Below are 18,588 nucleotides of genomic sequence, written 5' to 3'. Positions count from 1 at the left end.
AGTAAGGCTGAGAACGGCGTCATCGGCACTGGCCATGTTGGTGGAGTACTCGAAACAGTGCAAAATGGCACACAGGTCTCGCATGGAGGCCCACTCATTGGTGGTGAAGTGGTGCTGTTCTGCAGAGCGACTGACCCGTGCGTGCTGCATCTGAAACATCACTATCGCCTGCTGCTGCTCGCACAGTCTCTCCAGCATGTGCAAGGTGGAGTTCCGCCTTATGGGCACGTCGCATATGAGGTGGTGAGCGGGAAGGCCGAAGTTACGCTGCAGCACAGACAGGCGAGCAGCAGCAGGGTGAGAACGCTGAAAGCGCTCACAGACGGCCCGCACTTTGTGCAGCAGCTCTGATATATCTGGGTAGTTTTTCAGGAATTTCTGCACCACCAGATTCAGCACATGCGCCAGGCAAGGGATGTGTGTCAAACCGGCTAGGCCCAGAGCTGCTACGAGATTTTGCCCATTATCGCACACCATCAGGCCGGGCTTGAGGCTCAGTGGCAACAACCACTCATCGGTCTGTTGTTCCATGCCTGTCCACAGCTCCGGCGCGGTGTGGGGTTTTCCCCCCAAACATATGTGTTTTAACACAGCCTGCTGTCGGTTCCCCCTGGCTGTGCTGAAGTTGGTGGTGGAGGTGTTACTCTACGTGGTAGAGGAGTAGGAGGAGGTAACAGGAGGCAAAGAGAAATGCCTTGCAATCCTCGGTGGCGGAAGGACATGCGCCAAACTGCTATCCGCCTCAGGCCCAGACACCACTACATTTGCCCAGTTTGCATTTAGGGAGATATAGTGTCCTGCCCGTGCTTACTGGTCCACGTATCTGTGGTTAGGTGGACCTTGCCACAGATGGAGTTGCGCAGTGCACACCTGATTTTGTCCGCCAATTGGTTGTGCAGGGAAGGGATGGCTCGCCTGGAAAAGTAGTGGTGGCTGGGAACCACGTACTGTGGGACAGCCACCGCCATCAGGTTTTTAAAACGGTCAGTCTCCACCAGACGGAATGACAGCATTTCAAAGGCCACAAATTTTGAAATGCTGGCATTCAGGGCCAGGGATCGCGGGTGGGTAGGGGCGTACTTCCTCTTTCTCTCCAGTGTTTGGGTGATGGACATCTGAACGCTTCCATGGGACAGTGTGGAGATGCTTGGGGACGGTGGCGGACGTGGTGGCGTTGCTGCCACATCCTCTCTTTGCGGGGTGGCAGGTGCAACTGTCACTCCGGAGGTGGAGGAAGAGACCGAGACAGCAGCAGAAGAGGAAGCAGGAGGAGCCTGAGACCTTTCTTGGTTTTTGATGTGCTTACTCCACTGCAGCTCGTGCTTTGCATGTAGATGCCTGATCATGAAGGTTGTGCTCAGGTTTAGCACGTTTATGCCTCGCTTCAGGCTCTGATTGCATAGCGTGCAAACCACTCGTGTCTTGTCGTCAGCACATTGTGTGAACAACTGCCACTCCAGGGAACTCCTTAGAGCTGGCTTTGGTGTTCTCGGTCCCTGGGTGCGGTGGGCAGTAACAGGTGTACCGTCTAGGTGACGGCCGCTCCGCTTTTGCACCCTGCTCCCTCTTATGCTGTGCTGGTGCCTCTGTGCAACCACCACCTCTTCCTCCAAACTGCACACGTCACTCTCATGACCTTCATTCCATGTGGGGTCTAGGACCTCATCATCCTCCACATCATCTTCCACCCTGCCCTCCTTGCACACTGCAGAAAGCCACAGTAGTTGGCACCTGTGTTTCGTCATCATCAGAGACGTGCTGCGGTGGTCCTTGCATGTCCACATCCTGACACATAAGTGGTTGTGCATCAGTGCACTCAATCTCTTCTACTTCTGGGGCAGGGCTAGGTGGATGGCCCACGGAAACCACGCCAGCAGTCATCAAAAAGCATAAGAGACTGCTGCATGATTTGTGGCTCAGACTCCTTTGCTGATTTGCAAGATGGCCATGGGCTGCAGGTGCCAACTGTGAGCTTTCAGCAGGGGGCCGGGTGGGAGACAATGTGCAGGAACTGGAGGCACTGTCAGCCATCCAATCTACTATCGCCTGTACTTTTTCTGGCCTCACCATTCGTAGAGCAGTATTCGGGCCTACCAAATAAAGCTGAAGGTTCGGTCGCCAACTCGCACCTGAGGAAGGTGTTTCACTTGTGCATATAGCTGGCACAGATCGACCACGTCCTCTCCTTGCAACAGGAGCTCCACGAACACCAGCACCACCACGACCAAGGCCACGTCCCTTATTTGACGCTCTCCTCATTCTTTGCGTTCACCGACCAAACTAACAGATGGTTTATGTCAGGCGACAATGTAACCTCCGGTAGTCAAAAATTATTATTATTTTTTTTAATTTAGTTTATTGGACTGCAAGAAATGCACTGCAGGCCGCAAATGTACTATTTAGCAGTTTAGCAGCAAAACAATAAGAATATTTACAATTGCGCAGTAAGCACACTATTAGACGCTTCGATTTGACTCTCAGATATGAAGTGCACCCCCAAAATGTACGATTTAGCAGTTTAGCACCAAAACAATTAGAATGTCTACAACTGCGCAGTCAGCGCACTATTTGACGATTCTATTTGACTCTCAGATATGAAGTGCAGGCCGCAAATGTGCTATTTAGCAGTTTAGCACCCAGAAAATAAGAATTTTTACAACTGCACTGTAAGCGCACTATTAGACGCTTCGATTTGACTCTCAGATATGAAGTGCACCCTACTAATGTACTTTTTAGCACCAAAATATTGACTTTTTAAAACTCTGATGTAACCGCAGTATTTGACGCTTCTATTTGACTCTCAGATATGAAGTGCACCCCACTAATGTACTAGTTTGCAGAATTCTTTCCTAAGCTGTCCCTCACAGCGGCAGCATCCTCTCTCTACACTAATAAGACCTCATATGCGTGCGGCGCTACACGACTCCAGCTTATATATAGAGGCTGGGTCACATGCTGCACTGGCCAATCACAGCCATACCATTAGTAGGCATGGCTGTGATGGCTTCTAAGGGCACACAAGTCAAACGCTTGTTGATTGGCTGCCCTGCAGCCTTTCAAAACGTGCCATTAAATCACCGAACTCCGAACTCCAACCTGAACATACAGTGATATATCCGCGTTCGGGTCCGGGGTCCAAAAAACGTAATGTTTGGTACGAACCCGAACTTTACAGTCCGGGTTCGCTCAACTCTATTCATATCTGACCAAAGACCATGCAGCTAATCTCTACTGCCAGTTCATTATATATTTACGTCTCGAGTAATCGCCTAGCACCCAAGGAAAGACCTTTGGGACTGCCAGACCTGTCCCCAGGGTAAAAGGGTAAGCCAGGAGAGGCACTGAAAAGGCAGGAAGGCATGCAATTATGTGTATTTACATACATACATTTTCATTTACGGTACTTTATGTAATAGATAGTATATGTTTTAGCTAAAATGTTGCCTTAAATCTCCATTATATGTAAAGCTTATACTGAAAATATCTACATTCCATAAGGTTGCTTCCACCTCATCCTCCACGATAGCTGCCACAGTGGCAGCAGATGTATATGCTTGGAATTCCTGCAAGAAAAAAGATTGACATGCATTCATGTTCACAATCCTGTTTGCAATTTTTCTGTCTTCATGTAAACGTTGTATAACGGCTTACTGCAGGAATAAAGCTGTGTCTTTAGGCATTTTGCTAGCAAAATAGCTATGCTTTTTACACTTTGGGGTTTTGTAAAAATACGTTTTAGCCCATTGTTCTGTGTGTGGAATATTAATCAGAAACATGATTTGTATAAATACCCCCAGTGTCCATAAAAGCAACACAGCATTCTGTTTCCCTGAGATCGGATCCGGTATTTACTGGTGGTGGTTAATGTGAAATAAAAACGGTCATCCCCAAACCTTTTTGGGGGAAAATGGTGCATAAAAGCACTGATTCAAAGGTGTCAAATCTCCACAGCATTAACAGCACACTCCACACAAACTAATTCACATTACGTATATAACTGCATGGGAAAAAGATCCAGGGCCACCAGAGGAACCCAGTGACTGGTTAGGAAATTTAGAAGCTACTTCGTCCCTAACAATCTGCATCCATCTCAAGGAACAAGCATACAAGATGCTTTTTTTTCATTGGTTCATGACATTTCTACCAATCTGTGCTGGAAAGGATGTGGAGAGGTGGGATCCTTCATCCACTGTTGGTGGACCTGCTCCAAAATTCAGCCCGTATGTACTGAGATCACTGTTTTACTGAAAACTCCCCTGGATAAACCCTTTCCTTTAAACTCATGGGCCCCGTTAAGCTCAAAGCCCCTGGATATTCTCACTAGAGCTGAAAATAATATAGAGGCCAGAATAGCTCTCTCAACTCCCAACTCTCATTTGGGGAATTGTGGGCAGTACCCGATGTCCCTGTCATGGTGGCGATTAACACAACAAAATCATTTCACAAAATGTAGGATCCTTGGTTGAATGGAAACATCCAATGAAACAACCTCCCAACCTTCTTTGCACCAATTGACATTGTTACCTCAGACTATGGAATTTGGGTCTCCCTTGCCTCGCCTCTTCCTCCTATTCCTTTTTCTTTCCTTTCTCCTCCCTGGTGCCGGGGAGGTCATTTAGTTGCTCCAATGGCCATTGGAGGGAATGCCCGCCTGCCAACGTCAAGGCAGACCCCCCTAAGCCCCTAAGCGGGTCTTAACACTGACCCTTCAGCCTGTTTCCTTGAGCTTCTGGCAAAGATATCTAATGAGACAGAGAGGGGTATTTTTTATATACACCCCTATATACGTTTCTAGAATGATAAATTCCGCCCCAACAAATTGTCACACCTACTCTTGCTCCCTCATAGGACCAGATAGGAAAGCTTATGGCCTCCCAGAGTAACCTCTACCTTACATACCTGTCTTTTGCTCTCTTCTAAAGGGCAGCACTTTACTCTCTCCTTCAATCCCACCTTATTTGATTGCTATTTCCTGTCCTATTGTTTTTTACACCCCACCTCCTACAGAATGTAAGCTCGTTTGAGCAGGGTCCTCTTCAACCTATCGTTCCTGTAAGTTTTCTTGTAATTGTCCTATTTATAGTTAAATCCCCCCTCTCATAATATTGTAAAGCGCTATGGAGTCTGTTGGCGCTATATGAATGGCAATAATAATAATAATAATAATAAAATAAAATAGACTGTATGTGAGCAGTAATTTGATAAGACAGGGATGAAGGTATGCAGAGAAATCGTACGTCATAGGCTCAATAGGCCAGGCAAACTGAAGAACTGTTTCAAAGATGAATAAGCAAACATTCCCCTGTCTTCAAGTATTTGCCCCTAAGAATAGCATTCACCTTGAGGTAAAGCTGAGTGATGAAAAAAACTCAAAGGAAAAACAGCTGTAAAATATTTCACTTAGTACTCGAAAAAAAAGTTGTTTATTCTTTCTTTTTCGTGTTTATTGAAATTTAATTTGATTGCCTCTCTCTCATTGGTTCCTGTGTCCTGCTTGGTTCTAGGCATTCCTGGAAATGGCTTCCGAAGAAGCAGCAGTCACCATGGTGAATTACTATACCCCTCTTACTCCTCACCTCCGCAGCCAACCTGTGTACATTCAGTATTCTAACCACAGAGAGCTGAAGACCGACAATCTGCCTAACCAAGGGGTAAGTGCTGCTTTCTTCGATTAGTAAATATATAAATGTGGTACACTAAAAGACAGGAAGTATGATCCACTGTTATACGTTAAAGAAGCTGTATATCATATCCCTCTAGAGGATATTGTGCCAGGGCTTGGGGTTGCAGCTGTGCCCGGAGTAAGCCAACACTTGTGTGTGAAGAAAAGAGCTGCTGCGGAAGTTCTCCAGCAAGTCCTACATTGATTTCCTTCACCCTCCCACACCACATTTACAGCTTGGCTAGGCTCCAGTGAAGATGAGCAGTTTGGTTAGTCTTCCCTTTTTCTCCCTGCTAACAGAAAGCAGGGCAGGTATTTTACTTCCATTGTTATTGCATTCATCCCAACATTCCAGGTGCAGTAAAATGGACAATTGTCAATTTAAGGGGGTTAGTGAGGGTGTAGCCAAGGGTGGGGCAGATCTGAGAGATTTTAGGTGATCTATTAATAAGAATTTGCGCATTTTAAATATAATTTAGAACTAGAACAGCATATCTTAATTACACAGACTGATTTCTAAACACATTCATTGTAATTTAAAGACCCATCACTGTGACTATTAATCATGCAATGCTCTGTTATACATTCAGACAAACCAACAACATGGAGCTCCTAGAAAAGAGGGACATTAGGGCAGGAAATAGGGACACTTGGGAGGTATGCTTCTTGAGATGATGACCCTGCAAATTACAGGGTCACATTATTATCTGAACAGGTATGTGCTAAGAGTGACTGACCAAAAATTATTGAAAATATATGGGATAAATAATCGGTACTCTCCGTATGTAATGGGCAATGAAATGAAAAATAAATCAAAATTACATAGTCTGCGAGCTAACATATTAAGAAGTGTATATCCCCTTCTAAATATGAAGAAATACATTAATCTGACCATTAGATCCAATTGCAGGTAAAACCTACCATTATAATGACATGTTGGAAAAGAAGGGCCTTGCTGATACTTGGAGCAAGTGGATTCTATACTCCATGGCTGCAAACAGAGATGGGTATATAAAAATATAAAATAAAAGCTGCGCCACTAAAAAATAAATAAGTCAATAAAATAGTCCAAATAAAAGAGAAAGTCCAAATAAAATAAGTAAAGTCTTAGCTGAGTAGATCTTCTTTAGATAGGATAGTCTATACAATGATGGATGGGGAACGATATCCTCGTTATCCTTCCGCAGGTAAATCCAATAATTTGAAAAGATAAAACAAATATCCAAAATAGTGTAATATATTCACTAAAGTGTGACAAATTAAGAAAGAATAGTATAGCACTCACATTTGGTAGAGCTATAACTAGCTCTAGTGTGGAACACGTACAGCGGTTTAGATCCCCGCTTATTGACTTATTTATTTTTTAGTGGCACAGCTTTTATTTTTTATTTTTATTTCATTGTGTTTTGAGGGATTCCCTTTTAAAGTTGCTGCCTTGTTTTGTTTTTAGCGCTAAGCCTTTTCCTCTTCTTTTTAGAGATGGGTATATAATAAGAGAAATTCCGGGGCACAGTTCTAAACGTGCAGCATTGACTATAGAAACCAATAGTGTTCAGGCTCTTGAGCCACTTTTAGAACTTTGCCTCAGAATTGCACTGCTTTTTCACAGTAATTATTTTTTTTCTTAATAATTGTTTTGTTTTTGTTTACATCTTCGCAACTTTTTCCTTTTGGGTAGTACACTGCCTACTTCTAGCATTATTTGTAGGGAACGGACAAAGTAACTACAAAAATGATCCTATCTCATATTTTTAGCTCTGCTACCTAGGAAAAAATGTGCTATTTATTTGTTAATTAATTTCACAGATTTCAGTTTAGTAAATAAATCCCATTGTATCACATGTTTATTTGGAGAAATTAAAAATAAGTCAAGATTATAGACACGAAAGACTATGTTCTAGCTAAACTAGATTGTTGCGACAGTCCTATCGTAACATCTAAGCATATATTCTTTATTTCTTGCTACAAATAATTCAAATAACTGCTTCTTTTTGTAAAGTGTTCAAGGAAAGGAATAAAAAGCCCTAGGAATTTTACCTTGAACGTCTAAGCATAGCTGATAACATTCCTATGCTAGCAGTAATTAGGAGGTACAAGTTTTAACATGAAAAACATCTGCATCTCAAGCAATCTTACAAATTTATCCTGCCCTTTCCAAAACAGTCCGGGAAGAAGATATGAGGTCCTTAGAAGACATATTAACTAGAGTGCAGATGTTAAGTTATGTTTTATGCAAAGATGAGATAAAAAAAAAAAAAGCATGTGTTGAATTGGATTGCTTTGTGCTACGTTATAAGGGTTATATACTAAAGGCTCACTTTTGCAGTCACTATTATTTGACTTGCTGGCTCAGTTTCATGCCATACTTTTTCTGATATTCCCTATATTTAAACTAAATTGAGTCAAGCTGAATGTCTCTGAACTCTTAGCTGAATTGTTTATAAAATAGTTAGAGACACCATAGTCACAAACAAATTGTTTAATGAGGCAGTTTTTGTGTATAGATAATGCCTCTCATGTTTCATTGCTCAGTTCTCTGCCATTTAGGAGTTACATCACTTTCTGTTTATGCAGCACTAGCCACACCTACTCTGGCTGTGACTTGCACAGCCTGCTTGAAAAAAAAAATGGTTTCATATTCATTGGGATGTTGACTTGCTTTATAAGTTTTTATCTCTATAAATTGAACTGTAATCACATATAGGGGATCCTGCAAAATCTAGCAAGCTATTAACAGTGCAGGAGATAGGAGAAATTCTAAATTAAACATAATTTGCAATAAAGTGTAAACATTAGAGGACTCTATACAGGAAGTGTTTAGGATGGTTGTGCACAGTACTTGCAGTTGTGACTATATTTACATAAATAAAGTGATTTAACTACAAATGGCAGAGAATTGAGCAGTGAGACATGAGGGGCATGATATATACACCAAAACTGCTTCATTAATATGTTTTGATGACTGTAGTGTCCCTTTAACTCTGGCTAAAATCATGGAATGAAGCATTGGCAATACTCATAGTAAATACAGAATTTATAGGTAGGAAAGACACAGGACTTTAATAGTGAACATATATTGTAATAAGGGGATGAGGAGGGAGTGATTATCTGTATAGTGTGCAAGCTGACACATTGTGCTAGTGATATAATCAACATATAGTTAAAAGTTTCTAAATTATGGTTATCGTTTTTTTGTTTTTTTTTTACATACAGATCCTGCACTGGAAAGCCTTAGTACCAACTCTTTACAGTAGTAAATGTTTTTATGTATATTTAATCTCTTGCAGAGAGCACTGGCAGCCTTGCAGGCCGTAAACACCGTCCAGTCAGGAGGCCTGACTCTCACAGGCGGGTCTGGGATTGAAGGCTTGACACTTTCTGGACAGAGTCCAGTCCTCAGAATTATAGTGGAGAATTTATTTTACCCGGTCACCTTGGAAGTACTATATCAGGTATGGAAAGAACACCTTTTAACATTGACTTCTAGACCGATATCATCTTTCTTTCCAAATCTTCTCTAGCTACATTTTATTAGAGTTTTAAAAAAACATTTAATCTTAACAACCAAGGCTATTTTGCGCTGCTACGCATTTGTGACTAAGGCCTGTTTGGCACATTTGCCATGCATTCATTCTTCCGCAATTTCCCTCTTTCTGTGAACACGTACATATCATGTGTATTTTTTTTTTTTTTTTTATTTTTTTTTAAAAGAGGAAATAGTGCTTTCTTTTGATACCCTATATGAATACAATACATTGGAAGACATATTTAAAAAATTTTGTGAGGAATATTTTTTATTTTTCTCTATTTTATGTTTAGTTATTTCTACCTACAAAGAGCAAATAAAGAAACCTAACTCAAAATAGATGCACAACCCCCTCTCTTTCGCCTTTTTTCTTTCTGTATCCCTTCTATAAAATCTTTTAAATAAAATTCCAATTGTAAAAAAAAAAAAAAATAGGTTCACAAATTAGTCCTGATTTTTAAAATGCCCAATAGGTCTAGGATTTCAAAAAAGTTTAAGAAGTTATAAAAACAAAACAAGCAGTGAATTACAGTTTTAAAGTTAAAACGTAGCAAAATTTAGCATGCTGAGATTACAACTTTTAGTTGTAGTCACAGAATCCAAAATCGCTACACAAAAGCATAAGTGTGTGGAAAAAACTATTAAAATACACCCCTATATAACTTCCCTAAGATCCCTTTGACACTTTTCATTTAACCATTTTATCACAAACTTAGGTCAAATTAACGTGTTATTTAATTTTGTCCCACTTCTGCAAACACCCCATATTTTAATTCTACTACTGTTCTCGAGTACAATGGTACCACCATGTGTACATTTTACAGAAAATGGATGAATTAGGCGCTCACTATATGATGTAAATAGGCAGCAGTAACCAATACAAGGAACCCCAACCTTGTAAAAGAATAGCGTGAACAAAGAGAAGGGAGGAAACCGCGCCCTGAATATGAAGAAATATACAAAAATGTATACGTACACAATGGTAGAACTGATGATCTCTTATACAATTTGACCTCAAAAAGAAAAAGAGAGCATACAAAGTGATAGTGCAATATATCAGATACAGTGGGTATGTGAATGAATAGTAGAGAAAATCCTCACTCACATTTCCCAGAGCTGACTAGGAGCTCTGCCGTTAGTGCGCGTGGACGGAACAATCCCCATCTCGGGATATGTGTGGCGTAATAAATATCTTGAACGTCTCAGATGGAATAATATGTGAAAAAACAGAGAATTCCAAAATGGTGCAGTATGTACTGATAAAATAAGTGCATGAAACGATAAAAAATCTAATTCTGCTCTAGTAAATGTGAGTATTGATTTTTTATTGTTTTATGCACTTATTTTATCAGTACATACTGCACCATTTTGGAATTCTCTGTTTTTTCACATATTATTCCATCTGAGACGTTCAAGATATTTATTACGCCACACATATCCCGAGACGGGGATTGTTCCGTCCACGCGCACTAACGGCAGAGCTCCTAGTCAGCTCTGGGAAATGTGAGTGAGGATTTTCTCTACTATTCATTCACATACCCACTGTATCTGATATATTGCACTATCACTTTGTATGCTCTCTTTTTCTTTTTGAGGTCAAATTGTATAAGAGATCATCAGTTCTACCATTGTGTACGTATACATTTTTGTATATTTCTTCATATTCAGGGAGCGGTTTCCTCCCTTCTCTTTGTTCACACCATCTGTATATCAGTTTCTTAGACCCCTCAATGTGGGTTGAGCAGAGGGTTAGTTTTTTGTTTTTTTTTTGGTTGGTGAACAATTTTTTCCAAGCAGTCTCTGGTAATATGAGGTTTAGCTCACGTTCCAAAGCTCGAATAAACGGTAATTGTTTAATATTCTGGCCTCTGTTCAGGCTTGCATATAGTTGCATATATAGAGAGTTTTCCATGCCGGCAACTGTTTTATTAGGATTCGCTCGAAGGTCGTCAGCTGTTGCTCATGTACAAGTGTCGTTGGTGGTATATAGTGTTTAATTAACCATGCCCTTAATTGGAAGTATGAAAACCGAGCTGTATTCAGTAGGTTATAATCCGTTTGTAGCTGTGTAAAGGGTATGATTTTTGCCTCCCTGAATCAGTTGTGTAATGTACCTGACGAGGTGCTGCTCCCAAAGTCGAAAATTAAAAAATCGGGGATCACCAATTGTAAAGTGGTGATTGTCATTCCTGGGGAGTATGCGTTGATCAAATATAAACTGGCTCTGAAAGACTCCCATATGTGCTTTGTCAACTATGTGGTGGGCAGCATCTTTAAACTCTTAGGTCTTATGTAAGTGGGGGTCCACATTATTGATGAAAAATGGTGCCATGGGCCATTTCGGACTCCAGCTCCACTACCGTGTGGGGACGTTTCCTGGGTATGTGCAGCGATCATGGGGTTGATGTTGGCTGCCGGGTAATAGTGACGTATATGGTGTCTGTACATTGTAGGGGTGGTGCCCTTGTTTTTTTGCCTGCCCAGGTAAAGTGGTTAAATATTTGTTTTCTGTGAAGTAATATGTTGGTGTCTGGATGGGGAGGGTCCTAAACAGGTAATGATATTTTGGGGCCACTATCATTTTTACCGCGGCCACTTGGCCTGACCAAGATATGAACTTTTTATTCCAGCCCTGGAGGAGCGCTTTCACCTGGTTTTGCAGGTTCACTTAGTTCATCTTATATAATTTATCTATGGAGGAAGTTATTTTTATCCCTAGGAAAGTGAGATGGTCCATTCTCCAATCGTATTGGAAGTTGTTTTTAGAGTAGTTGTATGGAGGCACTGGGAAGATTGAAGCCCATGGCTTGCGTTTTGGCCACATTCAATTTGTAGTAGGAACATCTACTGTAGGGTGGCTGCAAATGTTGGTAAGGATTCCCTTGGGTTAGTCAGTGTGAGGATGATGTCGTCAGCAAAAAAGTGTACCTGGATGCCCCTATGTGTGAGTGGTTGTGGATCATAGTCGTAAGTGACTCCAGTGCCATTGTGTACAGTAGTGGGGATAGGGGACATCCCTGTCGTGAACCATTAGAAATGTTGAATGATTCAGTCGGATGAAGCATCCTCCATGCGTCAGAGGCTAAATTCTGCCAAATATTTGACTAAAGACATGCATTGAGTTTGTAGTAATTTGCATCTAGGTGTTTGAGGAGTAGCTGAGGTATCCAGTTCATGATCGAAAATGTGATTGAGATCACCACAGATGTTCCGTTTGGATGGGGCTCAATTTCATTAAAACTTTATGGAGGAATTCCTCTGGTTTGTATTAGGGCTGTATAGGTTTGCTATTGTGTACAATGAGTCATAATTTTACACATTATAATCATATAACTACCTTGGCTGTCTGTAACTAGTTTGAGTAATTCAAAATGAGATTTGTGGATGAGAATTTACACTCCCCTAGCCTTTGACGTATGTGTTGCATGATATTGTAGAGGATATTACTTGGTATCTAAGGTTGGGACTTTGGTTTTGACAAAGTGTGTCTCCTGGATGCACAGAAGGTCAGCCCGGGCTTGTATAGCATCGCGGAGCAGCATTATGCGCTTGTGAGGGGTATTCAATCCCCTAGCATTGTGTGAATACATTTTCATCATGGATGTGTGTTAAAGTGGTCAGGCGGCCCATTGCTTGTTGCTAATTGTACAGGAGCATTTCCACCCGCTGATTCCAGCCATGAAATATTTGTTTGGCGTGGAATAGACCAGCTAGTTCCACAGCTAATGTAGTTTGCGGCTGCAAATTCTCTATGTAATATAGGGAGGGATTTGAGTGGGGTTTCGGGGTCTGGTGTGGGCAGTGAAGCCCCAAGGTAACTGAGAAAGAAGGGACAAGAGCAGAAGCAAGGGAATACCAGGGGAGGGAAAAACTACGGTATATACAAACAAGTCCCCAAGTGGGGTATGGTGCAACGTGGATGCACCACGTGGGTGGGAAACATTTTGTTTCCTATGGGTGACTAGCGAGCTATATTACTCATGGTATACAGAACATGTCATGCAAGTAGAGCAACATTTTGTGATCTGTACTCAGGAGTATTGAATTCCCCCATGGAGGTGTGTATCCTTAGAAGTGGGTCCGCCTCCTACTGTGTTATATGATTATATGACAAAACCTGGCTTGTGTAGAGCAAGCGTACTACAGCCCTAGGACTACCGTCCCCTGCCCACTGGATTGCTAGGAGTGCTTAAAAGGACTCAAGGACGGCAGATATGGCTCCTCCCAGCGCTCCTCTCCACTTCATAAGCGTGTATAGAAGGAGCGGTATGGACGTACAGACTATATAGTCCTTGTACATCAATAAACCAATATAGCCGTATACAACATACCAATGTGTACCCTTTCAACTGTATGGACATTAGCTATAGTCTACCATTAGAGGGTTAAGTGGGTATCTGTGGCAGTAGGGGCCAGGTATACCGTCTACAAGTTAGGGTCAGCTGTGGGCCTGTTTGATTGTGGGCAAGATTACCTGTTCTGTAAGGGACCGGGACTTGCATCCACTGATTTGGAACATGTTTTAAAAAAAAAAAAAAAAAAAAAAATGTATATAGACTTTTTTCATCAACAGTGCTGTCTCGTTTTCCCAGACACTTGAATGCGGGCAGTGCTTCTTATGTTAAGCGAAGATTAATTCGCACAGTGCCTGCTCCCGATTTATGGGTTTTCAGTTAAGGGCGTATGGAAACTTATATAGTGGCCATTGCTCGTGGAAATGTAGGCTCTGTGCGCGTAAATATGCGCGCACCGGGAGCTCGTGCCATGCGGAGATAAGCTTCCTTCCCTGAGCGTGGGCTTTGCGGTGGGAGTACATGACCGCTCAAGTCGGCTGTTGTATGTGGATGTGTGGACTTCGTGTGCCTGGTCATTAAGCACTATCAGAGTGCATCATAAATATTAAGTTAGTAAACGCTCTATGTGGTATTGGCTACGTGTATGGAACCATCGGTCCATCAAATAATGCATAAGAAATACTTGCGGTACCAGGCAAACCGGCACTCGATCTGAGGTTGAGTCATTAGTGTTTGCTGGGTTGTGTATGCCGGGACAGCCTGAGTCTTTTTGGTGGTGAGGCTGTGTGATCCTCTGGGATGTTGTCCAAGGCCCCATGATCTCAATTTTCTGGCGCCATCTTCTGGGGAGAATATAGCTGTCATTTTTCCATCCCTGGTAACCAACACTTTAGTGGGTAACCCCCATCTGTATTACATGCCATTTGCCCGCAGGATCTCCACGATTGGTGCGAAATCCTCTCTCCTGCGAAGAGCAGCTGCAGAGAGGTCTGCAAATATTTTCACTGTAAGGTAGTCCTCTGGTGGCTTTGCCTTGTTCCTGCTGGCCCTGAGGACATGCTCTTAATGTGGAAGTAATGCGCTCGGAGCAGTACATCCCTGGGTGTGGAGACAGGTAGGTGTCTCGGGCGGGGGACCATGTGCATATGCGTGCAGAAGGCATCTTACATAGGCCTGTAATTCTGCAGGGAGGATAGTCTCAGGCAACCCCCTCGCCAGATCCTCCAAATCTGCTAGTTCAGCTTTCGGTGTGTTCCAACTTGGCCTCTAAACTTTCCACATGGCTTGCCAAATCATTATGCGCTGTGGCGAATTCATCCATTTTGGACTCTGTCTGGGCTGTGCGTTTGCCGAGCTCTTGTACATCCCTACGCAGAGTCCATGGAATTCTGCCATGAGGCGATCAATTTGTGTGAGAAGGTAAGTGCCTTGGTAAGATAGCTTGTGGTGAGTTTCCCTGCTGTATCAGATGCCTCCGTATCTTGCTGCGGGCTGTCTCTCTGTAAGCAGTCGTCGCCATCTTTGTTTGAGGCCTGCAAGCCGGTAGGCTCCATTTGTGGTTTGTGTGCAAAGAAATTTTGTTTTTTTGCTTTTGAAGCATTCTTCTTGTTCTTATGCTGGAACATCTTGACTTTGGTGCATTTTCTGTACGCTGGGATTGCGATAGCTGTGGATTATGCTTCCATTTTGCTCGGCAGGTAGCCACGCCCCCCCAATCTTACCTTTCAATAGAGGTACTTGATATCAGCAGAGGGATTTCCTTGCTCACACAGTACAGAGGGTTTTATAAGTCCTCTGAACTGTGTGATTGCAGCATGAGAGGGAGAGATCCAGCTCACACTGCGATTGCAGCACACAGAGACTTGTGCTAAGCAGCTGGCAGAGCCCATCACTGATCCTGCAGCAAGGTGGGATCACCAGGAGATTTTCAAGATACCTGGGGAGCTTGATGCAGGAAGCAGTGATTGAAATACTGCGACTAAGCGAGGTCTCTCAGCTGCAGTATTTAAAGGGCTATGTGCAGCACTCACTTTGAGCGCTGCACACAGCTCATCAGTCAGTCTGCCCCACTAACTATCTTGATACCTGGGGCTCTTTGGCACCAGCTGGGATTTAACCCCTGCTAGTACCTTTACTGCATGACTGTCTTTGATGTGTCTTGGCATTTAAGGCCTGCATTGCTGACGGCATAGGCCGTCATGTGGTCGTTAAGTGGTTAAAGAGGAAAAATATATAAAATGGGTATTGCACGAACAACATAAAATGGAGGTAAAAATAAATGCTCTGCTTTGTTTTTTTTCCCCCTCCTGTTGTATTTAGGTTATGGTTCAGCTTGGTGGTGGTTACATGGTTTTGCAATTATATGCGTTTAATACTACTACTAATAATGATGATCATAAATCGAACTCTATAAATGGTGGTATAAAACTTTTCAATGCTACATTTTTGGGATGCCTTTTAAATCGGCAATTCTCAAACAGATGTAAAAGGAAGCCCTAAAATCGTAGTACATGTCATGTTTGAAAAATAAATCCGTTAAAGGGGGCACCAAAATTGATAGTTTGTGTTGTATTTAAAATTATGCAAAACCAACCAGTCTAATGCATCAAAAGATTAAAAGAAAAAAAAAATAGCTACACTGGGAATGTATTGTATGTGCAGAACCTTGTGACTGACTCAACTGATTTATCCCATACATTTCTTTAGTGATTGTAGCACTGTAATCACTATTTTAGGTGTTGGAGATGGGACAGGAAGGAACACTGTAGTGACAGGAAAACAGGCCTGTATTCCTGTCACTATAGTTGTGAAAACATAATTTAGGTGACTGCCCCCTTATCAGTAAAGTATCAGCATCTCCTCATTGAATCAATGCATCTCTGAGAATCGTTCAGTGCTGCAAATCCCTTTTTTTCTACTACATTCCCAATAAAAAACGTATTCTTATCATTGAAACAAGGTTGTAATTAGACAAATTAATAATAGCTAATAATTTACGGGGAACTGTGTATGCAAATTTCAATCGCAGTACAAAACGTTCACCCATTGCAGACAAGGATCTGCTTATGATCTGGTGATTTCAATACATTGGAGACCGCATATATCATGTGTTGACTGTATAGGACATCTACTAAACTGCAATATTCGTATATACATATGTAATACAAATCTCACATTATTATCGCCATTTATTTAGCGCCAACAGATTCTGTAGTGCTTTACAATATTATAAGAGGGGGGATTAAACTATAAATAGGACAATTACAAGAAAACTTACAGGAACGATAGGTTGAAGAGGACCCTGCTTAAACAAGCTTACATTCTACATACATCAAAGGGTTAGGTTTTTGGAGTTCTGCATTTTATTTTTTGATTTTGATTTAACAACCCACTTAACATGTCCTACTGGATGGGGAAGCACCTTGAGGGAGAGAGAGATCCGTTAAGGCTGTGGAATCTTTCACAGATCTTTTTGTGCATGCGCAAGTAGAAGCTTTAGGAACCTTTTGTGTATCTTGCAAGAAGGAGACTCCTTTTGGAGACAATTGCAGACAATTTCATCAATAATTTAATAAATAGTAATCTTTTGCCATTTCATTGCAAATAAAAAAGACAAAGTAGGGAATACGTGTGTGCATGTGTATTTATGTATGTGTATATTATATGCTGAAACTGCAGCAAAATACCAGTGTAAGATATAGGCAGCTTTTCTTTAAGGTTCTGAAAAAAAATCTCAGATGTGACGGGGAAGAAGGTAGGAAATGCATACCTTAAAGTGCCAAAAATGACCAACTTGATTTCTTTAAACAGAATGAAGAATATAAATTGTATAAATTGCGCCAGGCAAAGTTAGCGGTTGTGTAGGTGAAAAATTATTTCACTATATATTATTTCATTTAAAAAAAATAAATAAAAAAAAATTATATTCTTTTTACAAAGGACAAGTGACATGACAGTATTGAAAAACTTTTGGAATTGTTGGATGGCATTTGTCATTTAGAAATGAAATGCACATGCGCGCGGTGTATTATCCATTTCAGAGCTCCTTGTTGTGCAAAATGATAGAGAAATATAAGTTTATCTTTTTTAATCTATACATTAAATGAGATCTCCAAAGAAAAAGATGACCACATTTTAAATGCAAGATCTAGATATTTTTTAATACATATGCAAAAACAATACTTTGAAAGTCTGTGTCTTTATTCATTTATTTGAAATTCCTGACATTCCATAATCATCCTATGGCTCTGCCCATGCTAGAAAGCATTTTGTCTCTCCGGAGGCTCTCTTTCTGGCCTGTGGAGACTGAACTGTTGGACAACTCCCTGCAGAAATTACAAAGGTGACCGCTGTGTTTTCCCTCCTTTAACCCCTTAAGGACCACACTTCTGGAATAAAAAGGAATCATGACATGTCACACACGTCATGTGTCCTTAAGGGGTTAAAATTAAAACTAAAGAAAATACATATAACCAGTGATTACTGCAACCTGAAGTGGACCACCTTGCATGGTAATACCCAATACCGCTAACACAGAAATATCTCATGCTGTTCCCATTCAAATTGCTCAAGCTGTTGAACGTTTAGTTCAGTGAAGGCCTTTGCATTCCTGATGTACCTGATCTACATATCCTACAATACTTTGGCAGTCATAATAGTTGGCATTCCTAACTTTAGTTGATCCCAGTCAGATTGTAGAAGAGGGTGCTCTACAATATTCATCAAAACGAAACCTACCAAAGTGTAGTTGCTGTTCTGCTTCGCATTTATTTAATGTCTCAGTGAAATGTAGAATTGGGCTTATATGTTTGTTCCTGTATTTTCTTTTAAGCCTATAAACCAAATGCGATATGTACCCACTTTTATTTTTGCTTTTTATATTACAGATCTTCTCCAAGTTTGGAACTGTACTGAAGATAATTACTTTCACAAAGAACAACCAGTTCCAGGCCTTGCTGCAGTATGCTGATCCTATGAACGCACATCACGCCAAAGTGGTAAGGGCAACACATGATGTTCGCACGTATTGTAAGAACAGGGCCGAGGGGGGGGTGACACTATAATTTTTTTTTCATGTTTTAATGTTATTTCTGGGTTTTGGCATC

General features: G+C 41.5%; 1 protein-coding gene across 4 annotated transcripts in view; it reads left to right on the top strand.

Moving 5' to 3' along the window:
- The window catches only part of PTBP3 (polypyrimidine tract binding protein 3), a 258,869-nt gene that overhangs the window by 178,605 nt on the left and 61,676 nt on the right, over positions 1 to 18,588 (top strand). For all 4 annotated transcript variants that reach the window (XM_063455301.1, XM_063455302.1, XM_063455300.1 and 1 more), the window contains 3 exons: positions 5,505 to 5,651; positions 8,950 to 9,114; positions 18,370 to 18,480. In XM_063455301.1, the coding sequence (XP_063311371.1) occupies positions 5,505 to 5,651; positions 8,950 to 9,114; positions 18,370 to 18,480 (423 nt within the window). The remainder of the gene's footprint in view (positions 1 to 5,504; positions 5,652 to 8,949; positions 9,115 to 18,369; positions 18,481 to 18,588) is intronic.

Source organism: Pelobates fuscus, chromosome 5 (assembly GCF_036172605.1).
Source record: "Pelobates fuscus isolate aPelFus1 chromosome 5, aPelFus1.pri, whole genome shotgun sequence".
NCBI lineage: Eukaryota > Metazoa > Chordata > Amphibia > Anura > Pelobatidae > Pelobates > Pelobates fuscus.
This window is presented reverse-complemented; position numbering and strand designations above follow the sequence as displayed.